This window comes from Bos indicus, chromosome 16, assembly GCF_029378745.1.
Source record: "Bos indicus isolate NIAB-ARS_2022 breed Sahiwal x Tharparkar chromosome 16, NIAB-ARS_B.indTharparkar_mat_pri_1.0, whole genome shotgun sequence".
Lineage (NCBI taxonomy): Eukaryota > Metazoa > Chordata > Mammalia > Artiodactyla > Bovidae > Bos > Bos indicus.
Genome location: NC_091775.1, coordinates 39,451,975 through 39,479,944, shown reverse-complemented (window position 1 = coordinate 39,479,944; position 27,970 = coordinate 39,451,975). Strand labels below are relative to the sequence as shown.

Below are 27,970 nucleotides of genomic sequence, written 5' to 3'. Positions count from 1 at the left end.
TAGTATTTGTTGGAGAGCTGGTTTGGTGGTGCAGAATTCTCTCAGCTTTTGCTTGTCTGAGAAGCTTTTGATTTCTCCTTCATACTTGAATGAGATCCTTGCTGGGTACAATAATCTGGGCTGTAGGTTATTTTCTTTCATCATTTTAAGTATGTCTTGCCATTCCCTCCTGGCTTGAAGAGTTTCTATTGAAAGATCAGCTGTTATCCTTATGGGAATTCCCTTGTGTGTTATTTGTTGTTTTTCCCTTGCTGCTTTTAATATTTGTTCTTTGTGTTTGATCTTTGTTAATTTGATTAATATGTGTCTTGGGGTGTTTCACCTTGGGTTTATCCTATTTGGGACTCTCTGGGTTTCCTGAACTTGGGTGATTATTTCCTTCCCCATTTTAGGGAAGTTTTCAACTATTATCTCCTCAAGTATTTTCTCATGGTCTTTCTTTTTGTCTTCTTCTTCTGGAACCCCTATGATTCGAATGTTGTAGCGTTTAATATTGTCCTGGAGGTCTCTGAGATTGTCCTCATTTCTTCTAATTCGTTTTTCTTTTATCCTCTCTGATTCATTTATTTCTACCATTCTATCTTCTAATTCACTAATCCTATCTTCTGCCTCTGTTATTCTACTATTTGTTGCCTCCAGAGTGTTTTTAATTTCATTTATTGCATTATGCATTATATATTGACTCTTTTTTATTTCTTCTAGGTCCTTGTTAAACCTTTCTTGCATCTTCTCAATCCTTGTCTCCAGGCTATTTATCTGTGATTCTATTTTAATTTCAAGATTTTGGATCAATTTCACTATCATTATTTGGAATTCTTTATCAGGTAGATTCCCTATCTCTTCCTCTTTTGTTTGGTTTGGTGGGCATTTATCCTGTTCCTTTACCTGCTGGGTATTCCTCTGTCTCTTCATCTTGTTTAAATTGCTGAGTTTGGGGTGTCCTTTCAGTATTCTGGCAGTTTGTGGAGTTCTCTTTATTGTGGCTTTTCCTCGCTGTGTGTGGGTTTGTACAGGTGGCTTGTCAAGGTTTCCTGGTTAGGGAAGCTTGTGTCGGTGTTCTGGTGGGTGGAGCTGTATTTCTTCTCTCTCCTTTCGAAGAGTTGGGTTGCTTTTCTGGGTGCCTGATGTCCTCTTCCGGCATTCAGTAGTTGTTTTGTGGAGTTTACTCGATGTTTAGATGCTCTTTTGATGAATTTGTGGGGGACAAAGTGTTCTCCCCGTCCTACTCCTCCGCCATCTTGGCTCCTCCCCCCATCACTGCTTTCTTTAAGGGTTCATGGTAATGAACTTTTGCTGAGTTTTTGTGTTTTAGAAATATTTTATTATCTTTATAGCTGGATATAATTTTGATGGAGCTTCCCTGGTAGCTCAACTGGTAAAGAATCTGCCTGCCATGTAGGAGACCCTGGTTCACTTCCTGGATCAGGAAGATCCCCTGGAGAAGGAATAGGCTACCCACTCCAGTATTCTTGGACTTCCCTGTTGGCTCAGATAGTAAAGAATCTGCTTACAAGGTGAGACACCTGGGTTTAATCCCTGGGTTGGGAAGATCCCCTGGAGGAGGGCAGGACAACCCACTGCTGTATTCTTGCCTGGAGAATCCTCATGGCAGAGAGCTTGGAGGCTGTTGTCCATGGGTCGCAAAGAGTCGGACATGACTGAATGACTAAGAACAGCATGGCATAATTTTGATGATCTAAAAATCTTTGGTCACATATTTTTCTACTAAGGATTTGTAGGTACTGTTCCACTATATTTTAGAGTTGAATACTGAAGTGGAGAAGTCTAATGGAAGATTTATTTATTTTGTAATGTATAGGTGACTTTTTACCCAAATGTTCAGAGAATTCTTTAACTCTAAAGTCCAATAACTTTGTTAGGAATGTTTTATTCTGTATAAAATATGTCTTGAAAATTTTTACCATCTTCAGCATATTTAATTAAAAATTCCTTTAGTTTTTAAATTTTACCTTTGAATACTTTTTTTCTGTTTTAATTGTCCATTATTTCTTCAGGGATATTATCTTTCTGTAATCTGTCTTCTCTATCATTACTCCCTAACTTTTCAAACTATTTCTTATTGGTTTACATCTTATTTTGCTACCATTTCTCAACCCTTTACTTCTTGTCCCTTACTGGGTTATCAACACTATGTATTTTCTTCCATTGCCTGCAATGTAGTTTTTTTTTTTTTTTTTAAAATAATGGTTATATATTTTTCTTACACTTCCTACCATACTTTGAAAGATTATTTTACATGTGCTCCCATTTTACCATTATATATTCCTGAGCACTTATATCTATAGACCTTTATTTTTAAATGTTTTGGATTCATGAATATAATTATTATCATTTTCAAGTACTCTGTAGAAACATTTTGTTTTCAACTTCAAAGAAAGATAGATCTCAATTTATTTCTGCCAAAGTATTGATAGTTATATTGGACATAGAACATTAGAGAAGCGCGTTCTGCCTCCCTAAGATAGACGCTGATTCAAAAGGAGCCGTAATCCACAGTTTCTTTTTATACTTGTTTTGGTTGGTGGTACCTCTCTCCCATTCCCCAAAGGAGTGATCTGTTGAGAATGATGAGTAATGGTTTACCAGTTTGGGAACTGGAAGCAGAAACATCACTTTCTTTTAGAGTTTTGAGAGTTCTTTCTGAGTTCGGGTGTAGAAACATTTTTTAAGATTTGATTTGTTTCCTGCATTGCAAGTGCATTCTTTACAGCTGAGCTACCTGGGAAGCCCACAAGTATGATATGACTAAGTATTTTCTCATTCTTTGATGCCCTACGTACTTCCTGATGGCAAATGGGAACTCCTTCCTCTCATTCCAAATAAAGGATTATTAGTTTTGATCTTCAGACAAGGCAATGGCACCCCACTCCAGTACTCTTGCCATGTATGGAGGAGTCTGGTAGGCTGCAGTCTATGGGGTCACTAAGAGTGGAACACGACTGAGCGACTTCACTTTCACTTTTCACTTTCATGCATTGGAGAAGGAAATGGCAACCCACTCCAGTGTTCTTGCCTGGAGAATCCCAGGGACGCGGGAGCCTGGTGGGCTGCCGTCTATGGGGTCGCACAGAGTCGGACATGACTGAAGCGACTTAGCAGCAGCAGCAGCAGCAGTTTTGATCTTCGTGGTAAGAAGCTAGTGGGAAAAAAAACTGGTTGGTCAGATTTGTTCAAGGTTGAAAATTTTGGTTGTCTTCTTTTAGAATCTTACTGTACTCCCTCAACTCTACATTTTCTTTTGTTGAACTTTATTGGATTTGGTAGCTCTTCCTCATCTGTTGTGGGCTTCCCTGGTAGCTCAGATGGTAAAGAATCTGCCTGCAATGTGGGAGACCCGGGTTCAGTCCATAATTTGGGAAGATCCCCTGGAGAAGGGAATGGCAACCTACTCCAGTATTCTTGCCTGGAGAATTCCATGGACAAAGGAGCCTGGCAGGTGACGGTTGATGGGTTGCAAGGAGTTGGACAGGATGGAGCGACTATCACTCATGTGTTGTAATTTGTGTTAGAGATGTTCATGTTTTGTTAAAGACTGGCATTTAAAAAAATATATTATTCTTCAATGGGGAGAGGTGATTTTTAAGCAGCAAGGGAGAACTTTAGTGGTTTGCCACCTTCTTAAATTTTGAAATTCATCCGGTTGAATATTTTGTATGATAGTTTAATTACATACTTATACTCAGCTGTGTATTATAAAATAGAACTCTATTCTCATCATATATTTTAACTTCTGCTCATTATAGATATCATCTGAAAATTAAAGTCCATCCTAAACAAAGAAAATCTATAATTTTTTCAAGGAAAACTTTTAGCTGCTATCCATTCTTTACCTGTTAAGACAAATTAGGAAATGAGAATTGAATTTTACTTACCTAGTAAAATAACTGATCCTCTTCTCAGATATGTTCTGGAACTCTCCAAGAATCCTAAGGTCTCAGATATCAAATCTGTAATGTATTTTTGATGAGAAATAAGCTGAAAATAAAAAGGAAAAAAATTCTCTCACTTCTTGAAAATATACATATGCTAAATTCAGAGAGGCTTCCAGGGAAATGAACTTGGTTGCTTATACCAAATCAGGGCCAGGTTAAAACTTGGGGGTTTCTATGTAGAAACGTTACTCTCTTGCTTGCAGGTATTATTCAGCTTGTTATATGATATCCAGTTTTTGGGTTTCCAACCTTTGGTTAACATCCTTCCATCCCTACCTGTCTATTGTTGCAGTTTATGCTGATTTTCAGAAAACCAGCTCATTCAGCCATGGAAAACTAATTCCAGTTTTTCTTTTGGTGATCTGAAATGCTGTGCCCATCTTTAGACTGCTCAAAGTAGGTGGGTTGGAGGAAGAAAAAATAGATGATCCATGTAAAGGAGAAGAAAGTGGGAAAATTTAATTTTTGTCTGGTCTCAAGCCCTAGCTGTAATTGTCCACTTATTATCTTCTCTTCAGAGTCCTTCTGGATTCACCTTGTGCCCATTATGCTTTTCATCACTTTGTATATCCTTTAACATTGTCTTGGTAACTCTTAGGGTAGTAAATCTTGAGTGGACACTTACAAGATTGTTACAGATGTTGAGCACCACCAGCTCAAAATTGTAATATTCATCCTTTAGGAAATATAATGTTGACCATTTTAATTCTGAGGCACAGATTTTTAATGTATATTTACATGCCTGTGAAGCAGAAAAAGGTCAGTAAAGATCCATTCCATCTGGTGTTATATAAAACACTGTGATTCTCTGCAAAACTAAGACAAACAAAATTTTAGGACTTACTTTAACTACTCTTTCCTCTGTGTCTTCCAAAAACAGGATCAGAGGCACCAAGCCTGCATAAACCACATCATTTAGCATCCATGTATACTGACTCATGTCCATGAGTAACTGACCAAAGTGGCGAATGGCCATACTCCGAATACCTTCATTACCCTAAAACATGCACACAGAAAAGACCTCATTTGAGGATATATATACACACACACTAAATATATACACACACTAACATATAGTATGTATATATATATATATATATATATATACACACACACACTATATAGTATATATATTTATATAATGTATATAACTATATATGATGTGTATATATGTGTGTGTATATATTTATCATTTGTTTTTAGAAAAGATTCACCTTGGGTAAATTCACCTTGGGTCTAAGAAATCATCTCTTCTTCTGATTTTAAAATAAGACTTACTTACCAAAATTCATATTACATGAAATAAAATCCCCTGTGAAAAGTGAGCTTCTTAAATTTAGGAAGATAGTATTTAATAATATACTAAAGATATAATTGGGGATGGTCTTGATCACTGTCTCCTGTACAATGTCATGAACCTCCATCCATAGTTCTTGCTCCTTGGAAGAAAAGCTATGACCAACCTAGACAGTATATTAGAAAGCAGAGATATTACTTTGCCAATAACAGTGCATCTAGTCAAAGCTATAATTTTTCCAGTAGCCATGTATGGATGTGAGAGTTGAACCATAAAGAAAGCTTAGAGCTGAAGAATTGATGCTTTTGAACTGTGGTGTTGGAGAAGACTCTTGTGAGTCCTTTGGACTGCAAGGAGATCAAACCAGTCAATCCTAAAGAAAATCAGTCCTGAATATTCATTGGAAGAACTGATGATGAAGCTGAAACTCCAATACTTTGGTCACCTGATGCGAAGAACTGACTCATTGAAAAAGACCCTGATTCTGGGAAAGATTGAAGGCTGGAGGGAAAGGGGACGACAGAGGATGAGATGGTTGCATGGCATCACCAACTTGATGGACATGCGTTTGAGCAAGCTTCGAGAGTTGGTGATGGACAGGGAAGCCTGGCATGCTGCAGTCCATGGGGTCACAAAGAGTCAGACATGACTGAGCAACTGAACTGAACTGAAAGATATAACATGTAAAAATCCATATAACATGGAGATAATTTCTATCAAAATACTTAGGGTAATGTAACCATGATATATTCAAATGCTGGAGGCCTTTACAGAATTGCTACTGAATACCAACGCGAGTTCTTTGCATACTGGCATAATACTAGGTTTCCAAGGGTTTACTTAGTCCAAATAGGATGGTGATTGGATTATAAGGATTCTAGAAGAGAAAAATTACAAGTCAGAGGAAGAGGTTAATTTTTAAAAAATATAATATCACTTCCAGGTTTTACAAAAATATTATTCCACTTTGAAGATAATTATTTACATGGACATACTAATTATCAGCTGTATGAACTTGGTCTAATATTCACTTCAGTTTGCCTCAGTTTGCTTATATGTAAACTGGAAAATAGTAATAGAGTTGTCTTCTAGTGAAAGTGAAAGTCGCTCAGTCATGTCCGACTCTTTGGGACCCTGTGGACTATTCAGTCCATGGAATTCTCCAGGCCAAAATACTGTAGTAAGTAGCCTTTCCCTTCTCCAGGGGACCTTCCCAACCCAGTGATTGAACTCAGGTGTCCCACATTGCAGGTGGATTCTTTACGTGCTGAGCCACAAGGGAAGCCCAAGAGAGTTGTCTAGAGAATTATATGAAATTGTCCATGTAAATCCCTTAGAATAATGCCTGGTGTACAGTAAATGCTCAATAAATTTTAGCCAGTGTTATTATTACTATTATTATGTCCTTATAAAAATCTTTTCTGCCACTAAGTTTCCTCTTTCTATAATTTAATAATATTGAGCCCCCTTTCAATGAAATCTGCAGAACTAGTAAGAAGTTACAAATTTTGGCAAGATAATTTACTATGACACAATTCTCTGGTTCACAAACAACTCATCAAAGGAGTCTTTAAAAACAAATAGATTTCTCATAGCATACCAACATGTTCTTGTTTATTAAAATACTATATTTTTAATAAACTATACATTTACCATAAATACTACACATTACCATAAAAATGAGAATTTTCAAAATGCACAACTTTCTGATCAAAGACTTTCTAATTAATGTTTTCTATGATAATAAATTCATTTGGGGTATTACACATGTCAACTCTAATACCCATAATATACCTGCTACTCACTCTGTTTTACAGATGATGTACTAACAGACTGAGCCACTTGCTCAAGATTTCACAGCTAGTCAGTGGCAGCACAGGGATTTGAACATAGAAAGTCCAGATTCTGTGTTAACAAATATAGCCACTAAACTACAATTCCTCTTTCATCTAAAAATAAAGGCTACATTTTGACTCTCATTTCCTATGGTCAGACTTCTGTAGCTTAAAAACAAACATACAGGGCTTTCCTGGTGGCTCTGTGGTAAAGAATCTGCCTACCAATGCAGGAGACATGGGTTTGATCCCTGATCCGGGAAGATCTCTCATGCCATGGAGCAACTAAGCCTGTGAGTCTCAATTAGCCTGTGCTCTAGAGCCCAGGAGCCACAGCAACTGAGCGCATGTGCAGCAACGACTGAAGCCCACGTACCCTGAAGCCCATACTCTGAAACGAGAGAGGAAACTACAGTGAGAAGACTGTGCACTGCGACTAGAGTATAGCCCCTGCTTGCTGCAACTAGAGAAAAGCCCGAGCAGCACGGAAGACCCAGCACAGCCAAAAATAAATGAATACATAAAATTTTAAAAATGTGTAAAAACACATATACAAACTTAGAGCTTACTTGGTCAATATTATTATCTCTGGAAAACAAATGGCAGATCGGCACAAATTGACTGCCTTCTGTTCACTTATTCTGGAATGTAATATCATTGCCTTAGCTGGCGCTTCAGCTGAATGATGAAACCCAATGATCTCACATATCTGTGAGAAACTCACATGATCCATCAAAGGACAGTAGCTGGAGGCAATTCTGGTAGACAGGGAGGAGTAGGTCACCTTGTCCAGTCTGTCTAAAAGTTTTCTGAGGGTTATCAAGGCCCGGATTATAACAGTCATGTCTTTGGAAAGGAAGGCGTCCAAGATGGATGTTAACAAGCTGCAGACATTTTCTATCTATGTATAACAGAAAGAAAGCGGTGGGAATTAGGGACTAGAAGGAGACTTGAGGTAGCATTTGATACGCACACCTCTGATTGTGGGCACCATGCAGTGATGTGCTGGGGCTGGCTTATAGGAATCAATTGTCAAAAAAAGTCACTATTAAAAATTTAAATTTTGTAAATTTAGAAATAAAAAACAATGGTAGTAAATATTCAAGACTCATTTCTTCCTATTTCTTTTGCTAAATTTTCTAATTTTTTCTGCCTTTCAGGTTGTTTACATGTATTGTATCTGGATGGTGGAAATATTAACTAATAATGTGCTACTGTGCATCTCTGCCCAGATCCATGTTTACTGATGTCCCTTTGATAGATTGAAATCAGCGATGGTGGGAGTATTTACATCAGGGAATAAGTGGTCTTATTTTCACAGAGTTGATTGTTTAATAAATATTTACCAACATGCCATTGGCAGTACTAACATCTAAACATGAGAGCCACTGAGCTCCTGAGCTAAGTTGTGGGCCTCAATTGCAGATCAGAGACATGCAGAGTATCAAGCCATTAAAACATGAAAAGGAGGCGTCAAAAAAGAGAAAGAAAGGCTGGAAAGAAAAGAAGTAAAAGAAATAAATACCATTTGCCAAAGTAATAGCCAGAAGACGCTTGTGTCATGCAGGAAAACTGAGTCCTTACTAGTAGATGGTATATTAAACCTCAATCCAGATCACTTTCTACTGTGTCTCTCTTGGTCAGAGCACTAGACAAGGCAATAAATAACTTTCTATTTATAATTCATACTATTGACTCCTATGATTTATCTAAAGCAAATTAACTATGGCTCACTTCATTCTAAATTTAAAATGAGTGCCCACTGACTGTCTTTAAGCTTTCAGAGACTATGCTTAATACATATACTGCTGCTGCTACTGCTGTTAAGTCGCTTCAGTCGTGTCTGACTCTGTGCGACCCCAGAGACGGCAGCCCAACCAGGCTCTGCCGTCCCTGGGATTCTCCAGGCAAGAACACTGGAGTGGGTTGCCATTTCCTTCTCCAAATACATATACTAGGATTTATTAAATTTCTTATTAAATCAGTAACAATTTATGGAATATCTGCAGTCTCAGCATTGTGCAAGGTACTTTGGAATTTGCAAGTGAATTACAAAACTTAGGAATATGCTTTGATGTACTCTTCTGGGAAGGCAAGTATTCACATGACAGTGGGAAATGATATGGGACAGTAGTTCTCCAGTTTAGCCTGTACCAGAATCACCTGGCTAAAATCTTTGCCTGTGTGGATCACAACAAACTGTGGAAAATTCTTCAGGAGATGGGAATATCAGACCACCTCACCTGCCTCCTGAGAAATCTGTATGCAGGTCAATAAGCAACAGTTAGAACCAGACATGGAACAACGGACTGGTTCAAAATTGGGAAAGGAATACATCAAGGCTGTATATTGTCACCCTGCTTATTTAATTTCTATGCAGAGTACATCATGCAAAATGCTGGGTTGGATGAAACAAAAGCTGGAATCAAGACTGCAGGGAGAAATATGAATAACCTCAGATACACAGATGACACCACCCTTATGGCATAAAGCAAAGAGGAACTAAAGAGTCTCTTGATGAAAGTGAGAGAGGAGAGGGAAAAAGTTGGTTTAAAACTCAACATTCAGAAAACTAAGATTATGGCATCCGGTCCCATCACTTCATGGCAAATAGATGGGGAAACAAGGGAAACAGTGACAGACTTTATTTTCCTGGGCTCCAAAATCACTGCACATGGTGACTGCAGCCTTGAAATTAAAAGATGCTTACTCCTTGGAAGAAAAGCTATGACCAACCTAGACAGCATATTAAAAAGCAGAGACATTACTTTGCCAACAAAGGTCCATCTAGTCAAAGCTATGGTTTTCCCAGTAGTCATGTATGCATGTGAGAGTTGGACCATAAAGAAAGCTGAGTGCCGAAGAATTGATGCTTTTGACCTGTGATGTTGGAAAAGACTCTTAAGTGTCCCTTGGACTGCAAGGAGATGAAACCAGTTGATCCTAAAGGAAATCAGTCCTGAATATTCATTGGAAGGACTGATGCTGAAGCTGAAACTCCAATACTTTGGCCACCTGATGTGAAGAACTGACTCTTTTGAAAAGACCTTGATGCTGGGAAAGATAGAAGGCAGAAGGAGAAAGGGACGACAGAGGATGAGTTGGCTGGATGGCATCACCAACTCGATAGATGTGATTTTGAGCAACTCCGGGAGTTGGTGATGGACAGAGAAGCCTGGTAATCTGCAGTCTATGGATTTGCAAAGAATCAGACACGACTGAGTGACTGAACCGAACTTAACTGAGGATCACCTGGAGGAATTTTGAAGTCATAGGTTGGTGGGCACAACCTCTAGGATTTGTGATAACATAGGCCTGTGATAGGGCCTAACAAGGTGCATTTTTAACAAGTTTCCAAGAGACGCTGATGCTGTTAGTTTCAGAGTCATAGGTAGAGAGCCATAAATATAAATATTATATAAGCAAGTGCTTATAGTTGGAGTGGCTCTGAAAGGGATCAGGGTGCTAGAAAGCAGAATATTCAGTTAAATTTGCCTTGAGATAATCATTGAAAAATAAGAAAAATGTGAATGGGTGGAGGAGGAAAGTAGTATAAAGGAAGAAAAAACTTGAATGAATGCTCTGAGACAGGAATTAGTGTGTATTCATGTGTATATGTTGGAGTGAAAAATAACTTACAGACATGTGGTTTAGACTGAAACAAGAGTGTTTATGTAAGGCAATTTTGATAAGTCCTGAGTGTAGTGAATAATCTTCTGGGAAAATAGAAATAAGATGATAAAGCCTATTAACAACACATCCTTTCAATTCAACTCAGTTTCCTTATTGATAAAATACTTGACTTTGTTTTAGTGATGTATAAACTAAAAATAATCAGTGTTTTGTCAGTAATGATATTGAGTTATCTCAGATCATCAAATCTCAGATCGTAACTTTGAGTGCTGGCAGACACAAATCACATACACATGCATACCTCATTGATAACTGGTGCCATACTGGCAATTTTCTGAAGGCTCAATTTGCAAACTGCAGGATCGGGATCATTGACCCAGTTTCTGAAGAGAACCAAAAATTTTTCTGGGAATGGGTCCTTGAAGAAATTATTGAGAAGCTAAAAGAAAACAGTTAAGTTTGTAGATGGAATAATGGCCAAGCAAGATTTTTTTGCTTCAGTAATAAAAATCAAGACATGTTTAGTAAAACGAATACAAATCACACTAAAACTCTAAATACATACACAAACTTTTACTTCACATATATTTCTGGGCCCATAGAGGGAAGGAGAAGTAGCAGATGTAATAAGAAATACGTGCTTTGTTATATACATATGATGAAAGAAAATTTCATACATATAGATATGATGAAAGAAATTTTTCACATAGGATAATAGAGTTTATGTTAACTTTTTTTTTTTAACTTTTTATACTTTTATGCTGCCTCCTCTTTCTCTTACCTGGAGAACCTTGGTGCCTAATAGCAGTTATATGTTTACTTATTCATTTTCTACCATGTAATGCATACCATGGGCTTCCCTGGTGGCTCAGATGGTAAAGAATCTGCCTGCAGTGCAGGAGCGTGTGTGTGTGCTAAGTCACTTCAGTTGTGTCTGACTCTTTGTGGCCCTATGGACTGTAGTCCGCCAGGCTCCTCGGCCCATGGGATTCTCCAGGCAAGAATACTGGAGTAGGTTGCTGTGCCCTACTCCAGGGGATCTTCCCAACTCAAAGATCAAACCCATGTCTCTTATGTCTCCTGTATTGACAGGCAGGTTCTTTACCTCTAGCATTACCTGGGAAGTCCGGGAGACCCAGGTTCAATCACTGGGTCCAGAATATCCCTTGGAGAAGAGCATAGGAACCCACTCCTGTATTCTTGCCTAGAGAATCCCATGGACAGAGGAGCCTGGTCTGCTACAGTCCATGGGGTTGCAGAGAGTTGGACATGACTAAGCGACTAACACTTTCACTTTCAATGCATATCATAATCTTAAAATTATGGTCTCAATGCATATAACATCAATAAACCCTCTGAGGCGGGGAAAATATTTCTTTACCGACTTTTTTTAATCTTTGTGATTTATCTCACTAATGATGTTTAAAGTACCGTGTTCATATGTTGCTTGATATCCTCCACAAATCTGTGGTGTGTGTGTGTGTGTGCGTGTGTGTGAGAGAGAGAATCATACAATTCATTAAGAAAAAACTAAGGTCATAGTAGCTAAATGGATAAAGATCAGGGTATCCATAATATGAAACTTTAATTTATAGATAATAATATTTTAAAAATGTTCAACCTCTCTGAAAGTTTTAACAGTAAGAACAAATCAAATCACCCGCAGGACATCTATTCTACCTCTCACATTGGAGAGCTTGTCCACGGTGGTGAAGTGCTATGGAATGAGCTCACCCATGAACTGTGTGGGGAGCACCGATGGCCCTGCCTTCCAGTTAACCGTCCCCAGACTGAGAATGTTTATGTCGCTAAGTTGTGTCCGACTCTTCTGTGACCCCATGGACTGTAGCCTGCCAGGCTCCTCTGTTCATGGGATTTCCCAGGCAAGAATACCAGGCCGAGTTGCCATTTCCTTTTCCAGATGCTCTTCCTGACCCAGAGATCAAACCTGCGTCTCCTGCATTGGCAGGCAGATTGTTTACCACTGAGACACCAGGGAAGCCCAAGAATGCTTATACACTTTAGTTATTATTGCAAATTCTTGGAATCTATTATAAGAAAATAAAATACCAAAAGAAAGAAAATTTAGGCACAAAGATGTAAACTTGATTGCTATTTACAGTAGTAGAAAACTGCTGCTGCTGCTGCTGCTGCTAAGTCGCTTCAGTCGTGTCCGACTCTGTGCGACCCCATAGACGGCAGCCCATCAGGCTCCCCTGTCCCTGGGATTCTCCAGGCAAGAACACTGGAGTGGGTTGCCATTTCCTTCTCCAGTGCGTGAAAGTGAAAAGTGAAAGGGAAGTCACTCAGTTGTGTCTGACTCTTAGTGACCCCATGGACTACAGCCTACCAGGCTCCTCCGTCCGTGGGATTTTCCAGGCAAGAGTACTGGAGTGGGGTGCCATTGCCTACTCCAGTAGAAAACTAGAAATAACAAATATAAATATATGGCATGGGCATTGGTAATACTATCTTAGGTGTCACTGGCTTAAAAGACCAAAATAAGGTAAAATACATAGATTGTGTGCTCAGAATAACTAAAGGCCAAGAGGCTGCATAGTTGAACTGGAAAGTTGACAATTGTCCAGAAATTCTAAACAGAGAAAGCAGTGGAAGAGTGTGGTCATTGCTGATTTCCTGGAAGGACAGTCATGTGACTCTCCAATTGTATTACATCCATGATGTAATATTACATCCAGTAAGTATTACATCCATGATGAGAGAGGCAACTAGGTTTCATTCAACATTATCAGGTATATTAATGACGCTTATATAAATTTTATGTAGTCTGTATGTTTATTTTTTATTTGTTTTTTTTTTTCAGGCTCAAGGATTCTTATTTTATTCAAAGGATTTTAAGCCATTACTGTCGATCCTTTTGTTGATCAGATTGTCATAGGTTTTCCTGGGGATGGTCCTTCAAGCTGGCTTCTGTGTCCTTTTGACCCATTCTGTCATTTTTTTAAGTAAGTCTGGCAGAACAGGGTGTTTCAGATTCATTGTGTACATTCCGTGGAATCAACCATTCCTACAGGGAACCCTTGTTCCTTTTGTGGGAAACAGTATGTAGAAACCAAGATCTGAGGAGTAGAGGTACTCACAACTTCTAGGCCTTTCTGAGCTAAGAAATTTTTTTTCTCCCTCCCTCCATCCTTTTTTTCTCCCCCACCACTTGTCTTTCTCTTCATCCATCTGTTAATGTTAAAAACCTGAATTCATTTGCTTTATTTGAGATAGAAATTAAAAACAAATAGTAAGTGTAAATCTCTTTTAACTGTGTTATTGTAGGGGAGGGATTTGGTATGTTATGTTTAGACCAGTTAAGTATTTGTACATAATTAAAGGATAGTACAATAAAAATAATGAGTCACATAATAAAATATGAGAGATTCAAATGTATTAAGCAAGTTTGAAAAACATAGGTGATTTGCTATTGCAATGTTAAGTTAAACTAATTCATGTATCCTTCTGAAAGCTTTAGAAGTACATACTATAGTGTAGGGGTATGCCTTTGTAATTTATTAACTATTTTCCTATGAAGTTTGAAATCATGTCATACTTTGGGAAATATTTAGCATCATACCTTAAATCGAAACTTGTATATTATATATTACTTTTAGGGAAGATTAGATTTCATTTAGTTAATTTCATTTTATAGAATTTTCTACATGCCTTTTGTGAGCAAAAATCTTCAATTTGCTTAATTCTTTATGGCATTCCAATATTTGATGTAATGTTCATGTACAAAGTGATAGAGTTCTATAGCTTCATGTTACCCAGTTATTTAGTCCATTCTTTTTTTTTCCTCCATGCAGTCTGAAATCTCATTTAGATCCAAATGTTACCTAGCACCTTTAGTAAACTCAATTATCCACATACTTTAACAAGCATGCAGAGATATATGAATTAGTTCTACAAAAATAATTAGTTTGCACAATTCAAACCCCTTCAAAGTTCAATTTCTGGAACAGTCTAAAGGGACAACCCTCTCATAGTCCAAATCTATCTTCACCTTACCCCCTCAGCTTCAGATATCTGTTATTGTCTTAACTTTTGGTAAGAATCAGTATATGGAGAGGGAGATAAAACACTGGAATGTTGATTTAAGTTTGGATGAGGAAAGGAAATGAGAACCCAGTTATTCACAGTCTCCTAGTGAAACTCACTTCAGTGAAGAATATTATTGTTATGACACTGTCTTCTGACCTTCTAGGACCTTCTACAGCGAGTTTGTAGAGATAATGCAAGGTCTCTGGAAACTGTGGAAAGTTGTATTCACTGAGAGTTCTGTAAAGAAGAATAAGGCACTGAATTAGCAAAGAAGATAAAAACACTTTCTGCATCAGCAAATGCTAATGGTAGAAAAGGGAGAACCATTAGCCTTATATTTTGTATCATGCAGATAAAAAGAATATTCTCAAATATCCCTTAATCCAAGGTAAACTGCAGCCCCATTATGAATTCTGTGCAGACTCTGGGGAGTTATATATACCTGGATCACTGATAATATCTCTGTCCTTAACATCAGTCCTCTTTCCTGTTTCTCCTATCCTGTGTCACAGTATAGACTGCCCTATGTTACTGCAAGCTCCCATCCATGCCTGACCAAAAGTAGAAAAAATAAATAATACAAAATAAATATCTTGACAATCAAAGGTGACCACACAGATTACACTGGTAGTTTTAGACCAAATCATTCCTTTGAATGATATAATTAAGAAACTATCTTGGGAGATATCCTAGGTTATTAAGGAGAAGAGGTGGTGAGCCCTGATTCACTGAGCCGTTCTCTATAAGACACTTGGGCCAGTGACCAGGCTCACAGTTATTCCAACATGCTGGCCTGGATCAGATTAGCAGGACTGGGAAGGATCATGTAACAGAGCTTCGATTTGAAGATTCCAGGAAGAGAAGCACTAAAGTGTTGTTGTTCAGTTGCTATTTTGCATCTGACTTTTGGCGACCCCGTGGACTGTAGCACATGGGCTCCTTTGGCCCCCACTGTCTCCTGGAGTTTGCTCAAACTCATGTCCATTGAGTTGGTGATACCATCCAACCATCTCATCCTCTGTCACCCCCTTCTTCTCCTGATCTCAGTCTTTCCCAGCATCAGGGTCTTTTTCTGATGCTCAAATTTGAATGGGCATACAGATCAATCAGGGATCTTGCTAAAATGCAGCTTCTGATTAGTAGGTTTGGAGAGGGCCTTGAGATTCTGCATATTTCACTCCCAGGTGATGCTATTTGTATGTGGACCATGCTTTGAGTAAGAAGATTCAAATGTACTAAGGTACTGATGATAGAATGATTCTATCTGTAGGATGGAAAGGTACCACCTTTTGTTTTTATATAAAATAAGATATGTTCTTGAAATCTATGTGCAAATAAAATGTTGGTTTAAAAGCTCCAAGAGTCCAGGAACCATATGCACTGTACTTTCTGAGTCAGTCACAACTTCAAATGGTCTACTAAGTTGTCAAGGCCATGTATCGTGATTCTTGATCAGAAAATCTGATTCCTGTAATCAGAAGCTTGCTATTCACTGGTGGATTAACTAGAAAAAGAACTGTGGTACAAGTAAAATCCCTTTTCTATTATACTTTCCCAAATTTATCTGTCTCATTGGGCACAGGTTTATATCAGACCTCTTCTAAGTGGGAGCACATTTATAACCATCTGATGTCTATAAAGCAGAAATCAGCTAACAACAGAGGAAGGAAGAAGCAGATTCCCCTCCAGCTCTCCTTATCTGAAAGAGAAACTTGTTGGGTAGAGGAAGGATAATTTGGTATCTATATCATTAGGTAAGAGAGAAAGGCAAGGAAAAGTAAACCCCCCCTCAAAAATAAGTGAAAAAGTAGAAGTTGAATGGCAATTCAGATTATTAAGAGAGATTTGGAAGTTTGGAGTGGATACTGACTGTGTTCCCACAGTTGAAGAAAGATGAAACGGGTAGGAAAGAGACAGAACATTTCTCAAAGCCCCTGCTCTTACTTGGCCACAAGGTAGACTCCGTGATGGTGAAACAGCACTTGGGAAAACTGGTTCCAGCAGTTCTTTCTCTTTAGAGCAGTATCCACCTCTTGAAGTCCAGAACAATTCAGCAGAACTCTCAGGGCATCCCGGGCATAGCTAAGGGCCCAAAAAAGAGAGTCATCACCTGCCAGTAGCCATTACATAACTAAATACAAATGACCTGGCTTTTCTACGATGGGCAGGATGCTGATTTTGGGAAAGGGGATGCTTCAGAGGAAAACAGCACTAAATGGTCTTCATCTCTCCTGATTAACAGGGTGTGGGATGTGGAGTTAAACTGAAATTGTAGCATATAAAATCTAGGATTAATAATAGAGCAGCATATTAGTTTATTAAAAGCTTATTAGCAAAAGATGCTAAATTATATGAAAACATGCTAAAGGTGCCTGTTGATTGTCTTCTTTGGATGCTTTAAATAAATAGAATACATTCTTACCTACTTGAGATGATTTGGTGTATGTCTGCTTGAAAGAGAGTGGATTATATTAGCATACTTAATATCTTAATGGGACAGATTGTGTTTGAGAGTCCTGCCTGGCTTAGATGAGGGCAAATAGCAGACAGTTGGGTCCAGATTACCCTGCACAGTAGTAAAGCTAACTGTAATCTCTTGGGCAAAAGAGAAAAGCTGAATTTACCTTATGTGGACAGAATGACAGGCTTCCCAAGTGGCACTAGTGGTAAAGAACCCAGCTGCCAATGCAGGACACGTAAGAGATGCGGGTTCAATCCCTGGGTTGGGAAGATCCCCTGGAGGAGAGCATGGCAACCCACTCCAGTATTCTCGCCTGGAGAATCCCATGGAGAGAATTTCCTGGTGGACTATATAGTCCATGGGGTTGCAAAGAGTCAGACATGACTGAAGTGACTTAGCATGCATGCATACATGGACAGAATGGCAGCATGCTATCATAAGCCCACTCATCACATCACCAACCACAAAGCAACTTTACATTTCACAAAACACATTTGGGCATATTATTTCACCTGACACCTAATTTACCCTGAGAGATTATTATCAGGGTAAATGGCAGAGCTAGTACATATCCAGCTTTGGACCTGCTGCTCCTCCCTACTCTTTCTCTCTGTGTGGTGGCCTCCCTTTGTGGCAGGAATAAACTGTGTTCTGTGGGAGTGATTTTTTTTTATACACTACATACACATTCAGGGAAGGTCCTAGCTTACTTTGAGGTACTTAGGGTAATTACTTTTGCAAAGGCATCCTACCCTTCTAAGGGGAGAAAACTATAATAAATGAATATACTGCACATGGGATTATGTAGTTCCAAAGGAACCCAAAGGAGTAGCACATTTCTTATTCAGTCTGAAACAAGCCCTAGTATCTCACAAAGGCCTGTCTTCTGTCATCAGTCGCAGGTTGCTGCTGTAAAAGAGTTGAAGCATGAGGGCCATCAAAAGCTGGGGGAAAAACTGGGCCACCGCTTTCTTGTAAGGACCAAGAGGCAGTAATGTGCACAGGGCCTGGGATGCCTGTAATGGAAAGGTTTGGTGTCAAGAATGTAACCATCTCCCTTTAAACCCAGTCAGCAGTGATGAGGGACGTGGAAAGGGAGGGACTCTGCAACCCTTCCCCCAACTTCCTTGAAGGAAACCTGAAGCGAGCATGTATACTCATTCATTCAATAATGGTCACTAAGTCCATTCTGAGGCAGGAACCGTGCCAAGCATTTTCTGGCCATGGGCTCCCAAAGCACTGTCAACAGTGCCTGACTGCCAAACTGGCAGGAATCAAGCTGGTTCCCAAGGAGGACACAGCTCCCCCAACTCCATGCCAACGTGGTTAATAACGCAGGTCCTCCCACTGCTTCAACAATCCAGGACAGTGAAATATTTAAGGGGGGACAGGGCGTACCAGGTCACTAACAAATTGTTTGGTGCCCTGACCACTACAATACCTACAATATCAGAGAAACATATCTCACCACCTCATGTTTACGGAACATTATCCATTTTTTCCTATTATATCTCTATAAGACTTGAATTTACTCTCAGGAGTGCCAATGTGGGTGCTTGGGAGATATATAATGATGGCATGAATGAGATTAGGCCTTCACGTGCTTATCAAGTCTATGTGACCTGACTGGTGCCTACCTCTCCGATACCATCTCCTACACTTTCACCCTTGTTAGTTCTTTCCAGATGTTTTGACCTTGCTTCACTAACATACCAGGTAAACTCCCATCACTACATGGCTTTTGCCCTTCTCTCTGACTAGGACTCTCATGCCCAGGTACCTGCAAGGATCACTCCCTCACCTCATTCAGGTCTTTGATTAGATTACTATAGTAGAGAGACCTACCCTGAGCAATTTACCGAAACCCTCCCAGCCACTTCTTTTTCCTACCCTGCTTTATATCTCTTCTAAGCTTTGTATCATCTGACATATGACACATTTTTTTGGTTCATTGTCTGTGTCTCTTACGAGACTGTAAGCTTTGTGATCATGGGTGTGCATTGAGTGAATGAATGAATGAATGAGAGCCAAACTGTGTCAAGGAAGTATGATTGAGTCTGTGGGCAGATAGGAATTTTCATGATTAAGAAAACAATGACAACAAACAGAAATTAATCATTGTGTTATTTACCGCCACAGGCATCATATTCGTAGCGTCGAGAGAGAAATGTTTTCTTTCTGTTATTATTTTCTCCATTTCTCTAGGCTTTCCTTTCAGTATCAACAAGATTGTCTTCAGTACACGAGGGACCACACTTGACTCAGAACCGGCTGCGTACCACATCAGTATCAAAATGCTGCAAACACAACCCCCCAACCCTGATCATGAGAATCATGCACTTTTCATTTCCTGCTCAACAGTGTGACTCAAATCAGGAAAACAATCTTGGTTTTACATGTTTATAGAGCAAAGAAACTTCAGACAAGTCCAAAACAAACTGATATTCCCATTCCCAAATGATCCCATTAAGATTTTTGTCCTTGAAAACAGAGGAAGAATTTTAATAAGGTCTTATGGAAAATACAGTCTCTCAGTCTGCAAGTTCATTTCCTACTATTATTTAAATATCTGTCCATCTCAACATCAGGAACTGATCAGCTTCTGTACCCCATACTCTTCCTTCCACCTTGTGACCTTGTTTGTCCAGGGATAATTGAATATTTTAAAACTGGTATCGATATACAAATTAACATATATGTAAATAAATCAATGTGAAAAGCTAGATAAAAAGGTAATTAAATAAAAATCTACATAACTTAAAAATTAGAAAGTTAAATTTAAAAACTAAGCCATTTCCCCAAATGTCACATATCTAATCAGTTCACCAGATGTGACTAGAACCCCAGCTTCTCAGCTTCCAATTCCCAAGTTCCTTTCCCTACATACCTGCTACTCTTCAAGATTATTCTTATTGTTGCTCATTTTAAAAACAGTCCTCTGTCTTGGTATATTCTTGATAGCTTGTCAAGCCGTGCTGAGTTCTGAACTCTGTTGCTCATTCTCTCTGCATTTGGGTTCTTACTATGGGGCCCTGGCACTTCAGAACATGGACACACTCAGCTCTCTAGAACGCTAGTACCAAATGCTTTTGTCTGCAAGGCTTATTCATAGAACCATGCTTAGAACCACATGGACATCAAATCTTTCAAGGCCTCTTCCTTTACCTCTTGATCGTATCCTCTGGCTAACCAGATCTTCTTTCTGTTTCTCCGTTTAAGCTTACCTACAAATTCCACTCTTTTTTACGTCCATCCTCACCTACTATTGCACAAGACCTGCTGGTGACCAGTTTAATAAAGTTCATCTAATTCTAATTATGTTTCCTTTCTGTACCTTCTCAGTCATACTGTTTATGATGGACTCATTGGCAGCTTTTGTCTTATACTCATGTGGGTATATTCACTCTCCTCAACAAAATGCTTGAAGGCTGGGAATACTTTATACACAGTGGATACTCAGTTCCTACCTAAACAAGAAAACACTGAGTCTTATGAATATTTTTACTTTTCAAGAATTTCCTAAGTAGTAAAATCAGATCAGATCAGATCAGGTCAGTCGCTCAGTCATGTCCGACTCTTTGCGACCCCATGAATCGCAGCACGCCAGGCCTCCCTGTCCAACAACAACTCCCGGAGTTCACTCAGACTCACATCCATTGGGTCAGTGATGCCATCCAGCCATCTCATCCTCTGTTCTCCCCTTCTCCTCTTGCCCCCAATCTCTCCCAGCATCAGAGTCTTTTCCAATGAGTCAACCCTTTGCATGAGGTGGCCAAAGTACTGGAGTTTCAGCTTTAGCATCATTCCTTCCAAAGACATCCCAGGGCTGATCTCCTTCAGAATGGACTGGTTGGATCTTCTTGCAGTCCAAGGGACTCTCAAGTGTCTTCTCCAACATTACAGTTCAAAATAATCAATTCTTTGGTGCTCAGCCTTCTTCAAAGTCCAACTCTCACATCCATACATGACCACAGGAAAAACCATAGCCTTGACTAGATGAACCTTTGTTGGCAGTAATGTCTCTGCTTTTGAATATGCTATCTAGGTTGGTCATAACTTTCCTTCCAAGGAGTAAGCGTCTATTAATTTCATGGCTGCAGTCACAGTCTGTAGTGATTTTGGAGCCCAGAAAAATAAAGTCTGACACTGTTCCCACCGTTTCCCCATCTATTTCCCATGAAGTGATGGGACCGGATGCCATGATCTTAGTTTTCTGAATGTTGAGCTTTAAGCCACTTTTTCACTCTCCACTTTCACTCTCATCAAGAGGCTTTTGAGTTCCTCTTCACTTTCTGCCATAAGGGTGGTGTCATCTGCATATCTGAGGTTATTGATATTTCTCCCGGCAATCTTGATTCCAGCTTGTGTTTCTTCCAGCCCAGCGTTTCTCATGATGTACTCTGCATATAAGTTAAATAAACAGGGTGGCAATATACAGCCTTAACAAACTCCTTTTCCTATTTGGAACCAGTGTGTTGTTCCATGTCCAGTTCTAACTGTTGCTTCCTGACCTGCATACAAATTTCTTAAGAGGCAGATCAGGTGGTCTGGTATTCCCATCTCTTTCAGAATTTTCCACAGTTTATTGTGATCCACACAGTCAAAGGCTTTGGCATAGTCAATAAAGCAGAAATAGATGCTTTTCTGGAACTCTCTTGCTTTTTCCATGATCCAGCAGATGTTGGCAATTTGATCTCTGGTTCCTCTTCCTTTTCTAAAACCAGCTTGAACATCAGGAAGTTCACGGTTCACATATTGCTGAAGCCTGGCTTGGAAAATGTTGAGCATTACTTTACTAGCGTATGAGATGAGTGCAATTGTGTGGTAGTTTGAGCATTTTTTGGCATTGCCTTTCTTATGGATTGGAATGAAAACTGACCTTTTCCAGTCCTGTGGCCACTGCTGAGTTTTCCAAAGTTGCTGGCATATTGAGTGCAGCAATTTCACAGCATCATCTTTCACAAATACTTTCACAAATACTTAGTAAAATACTTTGTGAATTTAAGCTTCCTTTAAAAATGCAATCTCTCAGTTGAAAAAAGTCAACAACAACAAGAACAACCAACAAAAAACCAATAAACTTGGTTGGCTTGTTGAAAAAAATCAACAAAATTGGTTTAGTGTTTTTTGAAATCATTGACCTCTTATAGACATTAATTTAATCCGTGTAACAGCTTCATAGATAAAAAGTTTCCTCATGTCATAGATTAGGAAATTGAGGATCATGATGTTTATGAAACTTACATGATGTCACACAGGATATAAGGGTCAATTTGTTTCCAAGGCCTGCATTCTTTCCATAATGTAACTTCCTGCCTATTACTCTCTTTTAGTAATAGAGAAGTAATACCTTCCCTTCCAATGTATGAACTATAGAAATGGAGTAATGTGATTTAATAAGCTCTTCAAATTTGGCTGTTAGATTCATAAAGTCATGTAGGCTCACATTAGCATCCTTTCTTCTTAAATATTTCTTATGATCCTGGATCATGAATTTCAAATAAACAGTTAAGGGACAGGGAACTCCCAAGTATACCTGGGAATTTTTTTGTTTTATTATCTTATTGGTGGGTGGAAATATCTTAGGTCTGTACTTCATAAATGAAAAAAAAAAAAACCACTATGAATTCTATCACATATGGGGGAAAAACCATTATTACTTTGAGGAGAGGTTTTTCAATGTGGGATGCACAACAGAACACAATTAAAGCCTCGAATAAATAATAACAATTATCATTTCTTGATTGTCTACTGTGTGTCATGTATTTTATGAAGCTACACATACTGTATATGATCTTAGTTAAGCCTTACAATCATCTCATGTGGTGTAAAAATAGACATTATCTTTCAGGAAAAAAAGAAACGAGATCTGACCTGCCCCGCTCTATCTGACTCTCAAGACTGAACAAACCCTGCATGAGGGGCCTTACTCATCTGCTGGTACTGGATAGTCCATAAGTTGAAAGATGACCTTCTTCGGTGAAGTACGTGTCAACAAGGTGATGACCCGCAACATAGCTTCCCTCAGAATGGGAGAATCATCTCCACACAATTGCTTATAAATAGTATCCACAATTTTAGACACCTGTAAAAGCAATTTCACAGGCCAATTAGAGTCTCTTGTTCCCTAGGCACTTATAAACCAAACATTTCTTAGACATTAAGAATTTAGTCTTTCTCAGAATAACCGAGGCAGCAACTAACACACAAATAAGCACCAATGGAAAATATATTTATGTGCTTTTTTACATAGTGAAATGATTATTTGCATGAGAAATTAACTTGCATTAATTTTTTTCCTTGACGTTTTTAAAAAATGTAATACTATTTATTTGATTTCAAAAACATTTAAGTACTCCAAACATACAAACAAAATTAATAGGACATTGCAGATCATGTTTAGTACAGAAGGTTCTTGAACTTTCATTGGTGCAGTGGCTCTTGGCTTTGTTGACAATGCAGAGTTCTATGGTTTGTTTAAAAAAAGTTTAAAACTACTGCACTTCAGTGAAAGTGAAAGTCGCTCTGTCGAGTCCAACTCTTTGCGAACCCATGGACTATACAGTCCATGGAATTCTCTAGGCCAGAATACTGGAGTGGATAGCCTTTCCCTTCTCCAGGGGATCTTCCCAACCCAGGGATCAAACCCAGGCCTCCTGCAATGCAGATGGATTCTTTACCAGCTGAGCCACAAGGGAAGCACTTCAGTGAAAAACTATCCAAAACAATTCTCATTCCAGCTGACCCTCTCCTTTTCCACAGCTAATAATGGCAGCGGGATGCTGTGTCACTATATACAAAAACAAGACAAGCTTGGATGCCCACTGTAGTGTCCACAGGTCCAGTTCCACAGTGCACACCCTGAGCTACGGCCCCTCTGGAAGGCATTGCCCCACAGCCTCCACACCAAACAAGGAACATTAAGAGTGTATCTCAGTTGCTTTGTTCTTTTACAAACTATACATATGTACAGTTGAGAACTTGGGATTTCTTGCCAATGACCATAAAGTTAACCCATAACCTTACAAATTAAAAAAAAAAAAATGCCAGGAACATCTTAAAAAGCCTTGTCACACCAACAGCAAAGTGCAGAGTGAGGAGAATATGAGAGCCTTTTCATTTTAGAAATATGTACAACTTTGATAGTTTTCATACAGTTTTGTACAGTTTGATACACCCATGGTCACTTCATGTAAACCACTGACAATTACTAGAACACTTTGAGAGACTCAGACATGATCATGATCCAACTGGGTAATTAAACCTAATGAGGGCAACAGACACATCTCGTGCTTGCTGCCTCCATGAGAGTCGCTGCCTCCATGAGAGTCACCGCCTTCAAGTTTTATTGAGATCATAATTGACATAAAGCGTTGTATAAGTTTAAAGCATATAGCATAATGATTTGATGTCCATACATCATGAAATGATTACCACAATAAGTTTAGCATACATCCATCATGCAAAATAAAAGGAAAAGAAAAAATATTTTCTGGTGAAGAACTCTTAGAATTTACTCTCAACAACTTGCATATATAATACACAGCAGTGTTAATTACATTTATCATGTTCTGCCGTATATCCCTAGTACTTATTTATCTTCTAACTGGAAATTACACCTCCCACCAGCCTTTGGCAAGCCACAAATCCTATCTCCTTTTCTATGAATTTAATTTGTTTTTGAAATATAATTGACCTACAACACTTCCTTAGTTCCTGGTGTACAACATAGTGATTCCATATTTCTATATGTTACAAAATGTTCACCATGTAAATTTCTCATCTGTCATTGTGTGAAGATATTACATTATTCTTGGCTATGGTTGCCACACTGTAACTTTCATCCTAATTACTCACTCTAGGAGCCTCTCCAAGATCAGTGTGTTTGACCCACGTTCTTTCTGAATTACTGCTTCTGCCCTGGGTCTTTGAGCATATGAGTTTTACCGTGTATGCTTTAAGAGTAAAGTCTTTGTTTCTTACAGCCCTCTGACTCTCCTGAAAGCAAGGCTCAGAGGCCTTCAAAATCAGATATTCTGGGAGTTCATCTGTCTGGTGCAAACAGACCCCAAGCTGGCTAGCCCAATGTGGGCTTTAGATGTCTTACTCCTTGGGAAGAACCTCTGAAATTGTATTATCCTCTGCTTCATTGGTCTCCAACCTGGGGGTATGGATATTGACTGTATAGTGTCTCTGACTTCCTACCCATCTTATTGTGCTTCCTTCTTTAGTTCTTTAGTTGTAGATTTGTTTTTCTGCTAGTCTCCTAGTCTTTCTCATCAATAGTTGCTCTGTCAGTCAGTCAGTTCACTTGCTCAGTCGTGTCCGACTCTTTGTGACCCCACGAATCGCAGCACGCCAGGCCTCTCTGTCCAATCACCAAATCCCAGAGTCCACTCAAACTCACATCCATCAAGTCGGTGATGCCATCCAGTCATCTCATCCTCTGTTGTCCCCTTCTCCTTCTGCCCCCAATCCCTCCCAGCATCAGAGTCTTTTCCAATGAGTCAGCTCTTCACATGAGGTGGCCAAAGTACTGGAGTTTCAGCTTTAGCATCATTCCTTCCAAAGAACACCCAGGACTGATCTCTTTTAGAATGGACTGGTTGGATCTCCTTGGAGTCCAAGGGACTCTCAAGAGTCTTCTCCAGCACCACAGTTCAAAAGCATCAATTCTTCGGCCCTCAGCCTTCTTCACAGTCCAACTCTCACATCCATACATGACCACTGGAAAAACCATAGCCTTGACTAGATGGACCTTTGTTGGCAAAGTAATGTCTCTGCTTTTGAATATGCTGTCTAGGTTGGTCATAACTTTCCTTCCAAGCAGTAAGCGTCTATTAATTTCATGGCTGCGATCACCATCTGCAGTGACTTTGGAGCCCCAAAATATAAAGTCTGATGCTGTTTCCACTGTTTCCCCATATATTTGCCATGAAGTGATGGGACCAGATGCCATGATCTTAGTTTTCTGAATGTTGAGCTTTAAGCCACTTTTTCACTTTCCTTTTGCACTTTCATCAAGAAGCTCTTTAATTCTTCTACACTTTCTGCTAGAAGGGTGGTGGTGTCATCTGCATATCTGAGGTTATTGATATTTCTCCCAGCAATCTTCATTACAGCTTGTGCTTCTTCCAGCCCAGCGTTTCTCATGATGTATTCTGCATAGAAGTTAAATAAGCAGGGTGACAATATACAGCCTTGATGTACTCCTTTTCCTATCTGGAACCAGTCTGTTGTTCCATGTCCAGTTCTAACTATTGCTTCCTGACCTGCATATAGGTTTCTCAAGAGGCAGGTCAGGTGGTCTGGTATTGCCATTTCTTTCAGAATTTTCCACAGTTTATTGTGATCCACACAGTCAAAGGCTTTGGCATAGTCAATAAAGCAGAAATAGATGTTTTTCTGGAACTTTCTTGCTTTTTCCATGATCCAGTGGATGTTGGCTATTTGATCTCTGGTTCCTCTGCATTTTCTAAATCCAGATTGAACATCTGGAAGTTCACTGTTCACGTATTGTTGAAGCCTGACTTAGAGAATTTTGAGCATTACTTTGCTAGCGTGTGAGATGAGTGCAATTGTATGGCAGTTTGAACATTTTTTGGCATTGCCTTTCTTACGGATTGGAATGAAAACTGACCTTTTCCAGTACTGTGGCCACTGCTGAGTTTTCCAAAGTTGCTGGCATATTGAGTGCAGCACTTTCACAGCATCATCTTTCAGGATTTGAAATAGCTCAACTGGAATTCCATCACCTCCACTAGCTTTGTTTGTAGTGATGCTTCCTAAGGCCCGCTTGACTTCTCATTCCAGGATATCGGGCTCTAGGTGAGTGATTACATCATCATGATTATCAGGGTCATGAAGATCTTTTTTGTACAGTTGTTCTGTGTATTCTTGCCACTCTTCTTAATATCTTCTGCTTCTGTTACGTCCATACCATTTCTGTCCTTTATTGTCCCCATCTTTGCATTAAATGTTTTCTTGGTATTTCTAATTTTCTTGAAGAGATCTCTAGTCTTTCCCATTCTGTTGCTTTCCTCTATTTCTTTGTACTGATCACTGAGGAAGGCTTTCTTATGTCTCCTTGCTATTCTTTGGAACTCTGCATTCAAATGGGTATATCTTTCCTTTTCTCCTTTGCCTTTTGCTTCTCTTCTTTTCACAGCTATTTGTAAGACTTCTTCAAACAACAATTTTGCCTTTTTACATTTCTTTTTCTTGGTAATAGTCTTGATCACTGCCTCCTGTACAATATCACGAACCTCTGTCCATGGTTCTTCAGGCACTCTATTGGATCTAATTCCTTGAATCTATTTCTCTCTTCCATTGTATAATCGCTAGGGATTTCATTTAGATCATACCTGAATGGTCTAGTGGTTTTCCTACTTTATTCAATTTCAGTCTGAATTTGGCAATGAGGAGTTCATGATCTCAGCCACAGTCAACTCCTGGTCTTGTTTTTGCGGACTGTATAGAGCTTCTCCATCTTTGGCTGCAAAGAATATAATCAGTCTGATTTTGGTGTTGACCATCTGGTGATGTCCATGTGTAGAGTGTTCTCTTGTGTTGTTGGAAGAGGGCATTTGCTATGACCAGTGCATTCCCTTGACAAAACTCTGTTAGCCTTTGACCTGCTTTGTTTTGTACTCCAAGGCCAAATTTGCCTGTTATTCCAGGTTATCTCTTAACTTCCTACTTTTGCATTCCAGTCCCCTACAATGAAAAGGACATCTTTTTT

At 39.1% G+C, this 27,970-nt stretch overlaps 1 protein-coding gene across 2 annotated transcripts in view; it reads right to left on the bottom strand.

Annotated features, from left to right (window-relative positions):
• Window positions 1-27,970, bottom strand: part of MROH9 (maestro heat like repeat family member 9) — a 105,080-nt gene that overhangs the window by 17,384 nt on the left and 59,726 nt on the right. For both annotated transcript variants that reach the window (XM_070768138.1, XM_070768137.1), the window contains exons 10-19: window positions 23,160-23,314; window positions 19,361-19,526; window positions 18,103-18,245; window positions 16,713-16,850; window positions 14,885-15,005; window positions 11,020-11,157; window positions 7,810-7,986; window positions 4,798-4,950; window positions 4,579-4,695; window positions 3,894-3,996 (exon numbers count right to left, since the gene is read on the bottom strand). In XM_070768138.1, coding sequence (XP_070624239.1) covers window positions 3,894-3,996; window positions 4,579-4,695; window positions 4,798-4,950; window positions 7,810-7,986; window positions 11,020-11,157; window positions 14,885-15,005; window positions 16,713-16,850; window positions 18,103-18,245; window positions 19,361-19,526; window positions 23,160-23,314 — 1,411 coding nt within the window. The remainder of the gene's footprint in view (window positions 1-3,893; window positions 3,997-4,578; window positions 4,696-4,797; window positions 4,951-7,809; window positions 7,987-11,019; window positions 11,158-14,884; window positions 15,006-16,712; window positions 16,851-18,102; window positions 18,246-19,360; window positions 19,527-23,159; window positions 23,315-27,970) is intronic.